The following is a 6,000-nucleotide window of genomic DNA, read 5'->3' on the forward strand; positions in this document are numbered from 1 at the left end:
TGCAGACCTGCCTCTGAAGATAGTCAAAGAAAGGGAACATGTTACAGGTGACTGACAGAGATCAGTCATTACAAGCTAGACCCGCAGCAACTGTGGACATGATACAGGTGTAGCTGAAGATAATCAGAGAAAGAAGGACTGTTACATGATTGTTAGAGATCACTGCCATTACAAGCCAGACCTGCAGAAACTATGGACATGCTACAGGTGTAGCTGAAGACTGCAGACGTAAGTCAGAGAAACCGGATATATAGCCAAGGAGTGCCAGAGATCACTGCCACAACCAGAGCCTCCTTAACCACTCCTGGACCGCTCACTGTATATATACACACACGTATCATTACTTTGAGGTTAGATAGCTGCCATAACCCCGGTATCTTTTTAAACAGCGGGCGATCCACTTTCACATAAAAGTGGTCTCAGCGGCAGATTCGCCGTAAGATCACTTATGCTCAGCGGGAGAGGTGCCCCTTCACCCCCCCTTGCTGCTTACCAGAGTTGTTGGAAGCGGCGGAGACGATCCGATCCTGTGGCTTGATGGGCAGGAAGACGAGTGAGGGCATGATGGCCCCCACTTGACTCTATGTCCTTGGACGTCAAGCGTCACTTCCGCCTAACGGTCTTAAAGTGACACTTAACACTTTTTTTTTTATTGCTTTCAAGTGTAAATGTTAGATCTGAGGCCCTTTTGACCCCATATCTCACATTAAAGAGGTCCTGTCATGTTTTTTTTTTCTATTACAAGGGATGTTTACATTCCTTGTAATAGGAATAAAAGTGATCCCAATTTTTTTATTTTTTTTTAAAAGGACAGTGTAAAAATAAAAAAGTAAAATATTACACAGCTGGGGGGGGGGGGGGCTGTGTGATGTGCAGGGGGCTGTCTGTGTAATGTAAAAGGTGCAGGGGGCTGTCTAATGTAAAGAGTAAGGATGAGCTCTGGCGTGTTCGCATAGTACACGTGCAGAGCCCGCCAGGAAGTCTGCACATCACAGCCAGGGAGACATTGTCCGATGCTCGTGATTAGCGCAGCGCAGACTTCCTGGCGGGCTCTGCACATGTACTATGCGAACACGCCAGAGCTCATGCTTAGTAAAGAGGGCCAGAGGTGCGGGGGCGGTGTAATGTTATCTTCATTTATTAGCAGGTGAATGCGGCCCTCCATGAATTCACATACATTCAATTCCCTTAAGTGGAAATAGGTTGCTGACCCTGCTGCAAGACCATGGGGGGGGGGGGGGGGGGTAGTCTTGCACTCAGAGGATTGGCAGATTAGGCAAGTATCCGATCTGCAATCCCCTAGACAAAAACGAGCAGTTAACCCATGCAATGCGGGCACAGCCCAACTGAATGGGAAAATTAAAATTTTGCCCAGATTTATTCTTTAAGGGCCAGATTCTTGTAGCCGCGCGTGACTTTGTGCGGGCGTAACGTATCTGATTTACGTTACGCCTCCGCCAATTTAGACGGGCAAGTGCAGCATTCTCAAAGCACTTGCTCCGTAATTTGCGGTGGCGTAGCGTAAATCAGCCGGCGTAAGCCCACCTAATTCAAATGTGGGACAGGGGGGCGTGTTTTATGTTAATTTTATGTGACCCGACGTGATTGACGTTTTTCACGAACGGCGCATGCGCCGTCCGTGGAAATCTCCCAGTGTGCATTGTTTCTAATACGCCGCAAGGACGTATTGGTTTTGACGTGGACGTAAATTACGTCCAGCCCCATTCACGGACGAGTTAAGCAAACGACGCAAAATTTTTCAAATTTCGTCGCGGGAACGACGGCCATACTTAACATTGGTACGCCGCACTTACACCACCATATAGCAGGGGTAACTATACGCCAAGGAAAAGCCTAACGTAAACGGCGTAAATGTACTGCGTTGGCCGGGCGTACGTTCGTGAATTCGCGTATCTTGCTGATTTACATATTTCAACGCGTAAATCAGCATACTTGCCTCTAGCGGTCAGCGTAAAAATGCATTTACGATCCGACGGCGTAAGAGACTTACGCCTGTTGGATCTAAGGGAAATCTATGCGTAACTGATTCTAAGAATCAGGCGCATAGATACGACGGCGTATCTCTTTTGAGAATCTGGCCCTAAGTTGGGCATAGAAAAATCAAAATTCAGCTGGTTTAGCAGGGACCAGTCTCTGTGTGTCTCTCTGTTAGACAGAAGTTGATTATTAGAGTGAGCTCTGCTGGAACAGACACGCGTGAAAACTTTTGTCAATCAACTGCAGCCGCTGATTAGTGTATTCTGACGGCAGGGGGTGCTTCTGTCAGACTATAATGTCCCAGCATAGGGAAGGGGTAATTCCTCCATCTACCTCATTGTGTGGATGGTGGAATCTCTTTATTTTTCCCCTGGTCAGCCCACTGGCTGAACTAAAAAAAATACCATCTATGCCCAGCTTTAGAAGAACCCTGCTCTTGAGAGCTTACAACCTAAAAGGGAGGTGTAAGTAATATAAGTGACTCATAAGGTAGTAACTGTGGATGGGGGGGGGGGGGGTAGTTGATGGAAAGGGTAGAAGTTCAGCAAACGTGGGACGCACAGGCTTCCATGACAAAAATAAATAACGATTGATGGATAGTTCTATAAACTGTCTCCAGACATACTCACATATACTTGCTTCTCCAATGGTGTAGGTTTTCCCCGATCCCGTCTGCCCATAGGCTACTACAGTGACGTTGAACCCTTGAAAGAAGGCTTCCAGTAAAGGCTGGACACTGCGGCTGTACACCGTCTCCTGGCTGCACGCTTCATCCTGGATATCCTGGAATTGGAAGTGTCTGTTGGTGCCCAGAGTCAGGCCTTGCTGGTCGGGCTCAATGTGAACACAAGTCTGCTGTCCATGGAGCCTTTCTTTAGGAAGCAGAGGACGGACTCTGACAGCCACCTGCACAGATGTCTCCTCCGCACGAACGGGCTGGCCTTTGGAACCCATCGGGAAACACTGGAGCTGAACAACAGATAAAAGAAATGTTACTGCTTTATGTTAAAGTTGTTGAAAACCTCAGACATGAAACATGGACAAAGCATATCCCTCTATAGATCAGGGGTTCTCAACCCTCCAAATGCAGTGACCCCTTGATAACATTTTCCAAGTTGTGGGGACCCCTAACAGTAAAAATGTTCGTAGCGTGGGCTGTCAGCACCCAAGGCAGGACAAGTAATTTGCACCCCTAACCCGCGAACATTCGTGAAGTATTAAAACCCCTTATAGTACATTTTAGTATGTACCACTCTTTGTTCTCCTTTCTTTCCCTTTTATCTCTCTATCCTAATTTCTCCCCCCCCCTCACTATGTCTCCGACTTTGTGGTGTCTCGTAGCAGTGACACCTCTACCGAAATCAGGAGATAGGGTCTCCCCCAGCCCCTCCCACTTCACATTCCTCACCAGTCAGCTGACCGCTAGTCTCTTCCCCCCAGCCATGTCACAAACTGAATGGGCGGCTGCAAAGAGGCTGAGCGGGCGGCCGTGGGCTCCAGGGACTGCCCTGCTGGGTGGCTGCAAAGAGACTGAGTGGGCGGCCGTGGGCTCCAGGGACTGCCCTGCTGGGTGGCTGCAAAGAGGCTGAGTGGGCGGCCGTGGGCTCCAGGGACTGCCCTGCTGGGTGGCTGCAAAAGAGGTGCAGGCTTCAGGAACAGCCCAGGATTTGGTGACCCCTGGCAAATCATCATTTGACCCCCAGGTTGAGAACCACTGCTCTATAGCGTGTACTTGTCTCAATCCAGAGCCTTAGGTGTCACTTCTGTCTGCTGCTTTATTTCTATGCCATCAGCATGAGTCACATCTCACAAGTTTTCCCGACACCAAGAGAAAAAAAAATGGGACATGTGAGGGAGCTCCAGTACACAGCCTGTGATTGACAGCCTCAGCTCTGTTCCTGTGTGAAGGAGAGGGGGGAGTCCCTTCTTCATGTCACAGCCTCCAGCAAGAAGAACAGTGAGCAGCACAGTAGTGACATCTTTAAATCTCCTGCAAGCAGACAGCTGCATCATTCCGGTCTGATCAGCTGCACGACACTGCGACCCACACCGCCATCTTGGTCCCTTTCATCATCAGGATCCATCTTTCTTCCACGTTCAGCCAGGTACAGTTCACACCAGAAAGCGGTACAGGAAACCCACGTTCCGGGCATGTTTCCCGCACCGAGTTCAATCGTGTCGTGATCGGCTGCGATTGTCAATGTTAACCTAAGGACACCCCAAATGCAGGTGACAAACTCAGTGCGTCTGCCTGCCTCAGTGTCGGGCAGCCAATCAGAAGAGAATGCTGCACTGCAGTACCATGCCATCCGGTTGCTTTGCATTTGGTAAAGTAGTGGCATGTACTACTTTTGGTGCCGCTCCAGTGCGATTTCAGTCCATTCAAATGAATGAGCGGAGATCGCATTGCACCCGGATCACATAGGAATGGGCCCCCAGTCCCCTGAAGAAACCACGCCGGCCCCTATGATGGATTGACGCTGCCCACCCCCCAACCCAGAGGAACTGACTATGGCCCCCCCCCACTCCCCTCTGATGAACCGACTCTGGCTGCCCCCACCACTTAATGAACCAGCAATGGCTGCCCCCCAAAGAACCAAAAATGCCCCACCCCCCATGAAGAATCGACAATGGCTGTCCCCTCAATAAATCGATCGTCCATGTGATGAACGGACTCTGCTCAGCCCCTCCCCTCAAATCGTCAATGGCTACCCCTGAAGAACCGACAATACCACCCCCTTTGATAACTTGACCATTCATGCGATGAACCAACTCTACCCAGCCCCCCCCCCCACCACAAATATGGCTGCTCCCCCCTGAAGAACCGACAATACCCCCCTTTGATAACTTGACCATTCATGTGATGAACCAACTCTACCCAGCCCCCCCCCCCCCCCCAAATATGCCTGCTCCCCCTGATGAACCGACAATAGCTGCCTGTTGAATGCCCTCCCCCCAACCGAAGAACCGGCTACCCCCATGTCAAACTAACGTTGCCCAGCCCCCCGACAACGCAGTGCTGCCTGGACACCCCCCGAGCTTGCAGGAGGATCCGGGTGTCATTCCTCCTCCCTAGGAGACGGTAAGAGGGGGGTTGTGGGGGGCAGGGATGGAGAAAGCAAAAAACCTGAGCGGAGGTCCACGTTAACCAATCATGCTCCTCTGTTATCACAACTTGGAGACCCCCCTGAGAATTACAATGCAGCCTGGAAGTGGCTACAAAGAGGATGCAGGAGATCAGAAACACTGGGACACAACAAAGAGGTGAAAAGTCATATAATGTAAAAGATGGCATTGATCACAGAGAGAGGGAGAAGGATCAGCCTGGCACACATGGGAGATATAGGAGGACATTGTGCTGGTGATGAGCAGAGGAAGACCTCAGACATCACACACAATGCCAGGGGAGGAGGCTGCCTCCTGCAGGAATACACCGTGCATTGCACCGCCCTCAGTGCTCTGATAACGATAGGAACAATAGAAAACCCCGGTGACCGGCCCTTCACCTGAACACACCGGGAGCCCGGCGATCCCTCCCGCTGGATGTTCTATAGAGGAGCGCCCATCACTGGAGACCACAGCACCATCACTATCCACATAGCTAGCAGCGCCCTCTAGTGGCGTGCGCGCTGTTTGCCTGTCCGACCGGGAACATAGAAGCGATTTTTTGTGTCCGCCTGGCATATAGCTGGGTACCGCTGAACATCACACTTCTGGGATGCACACATACTTCCTGTATGGAATTCAGGGACAGCCCCAGGCTATGGAGTTCTGTCCCTGGAAGATTCCTGCAGACTTGTACTTACTGATAATAGTAATAATAGTCCCCCTGTAACCAATGTATTTGTTTTATATATATATTAAAGGAATAATGACAAAAATACATAATATTGTGTGTTTACTGTGTATGTATGTATATATGTATATGAGAATGTACACACTTTTGTTCCTATCACAGTTTATTGTAAAAAAATAAATAAATAGGTGGCTGAGCTGCAATTC

The 6,000-nt window shown here is 49.9% G+C and overlaps 1 protein-coding gene across 2 annotated transcripts in view; it reads right to left on the reverse strand.

Annotated features, from left to right (window-relative positions):
- Window positions 1-5,626, reverse strand: part of KIF7 (kinesin family member 7) — a 114,921-nt gene extending 109,295 nt beyond the window's left edge. For both annotated transcript variants that reach the window (XM_040342415.1, XM_040342414.1), the window contains exons 1-2: window positions 5,505-5,626; window positions 2,628-2,967 (exon numbers count right to left, since the gene is read on the reverse strand). In XM_040342415.1, coding sequence (XP_040198349.1) covers window positions 2,628-2,952 — 325 coding nt within the window. In that variant the 5' untranslated portion in view covers window positions 2,953-2,967; window positions 5,505-5,626. The remainder of the gene's footprint in view (window positions 1-2,627; window positions 2,968-5,504) is intronic.
- Between the last annotated feature and the right edge of the window lie 374 nt (window positions 5,627-6,000).

The sequence above is a fragment of the Rana temporaria genome, chromosome 3, assembly GCF_905171775.1.
Source record: "Rana temporaria chromosome 3, aRanTem1.1, whole genome shotgun sequence".
In the NCBI taxonomy this organism is placed as follows: domain Eukaryota; kingdom Metazoa; phylum Chordata; class Amphibia; order Anura; family Ranidae; genus Rana; species Rana temporaria.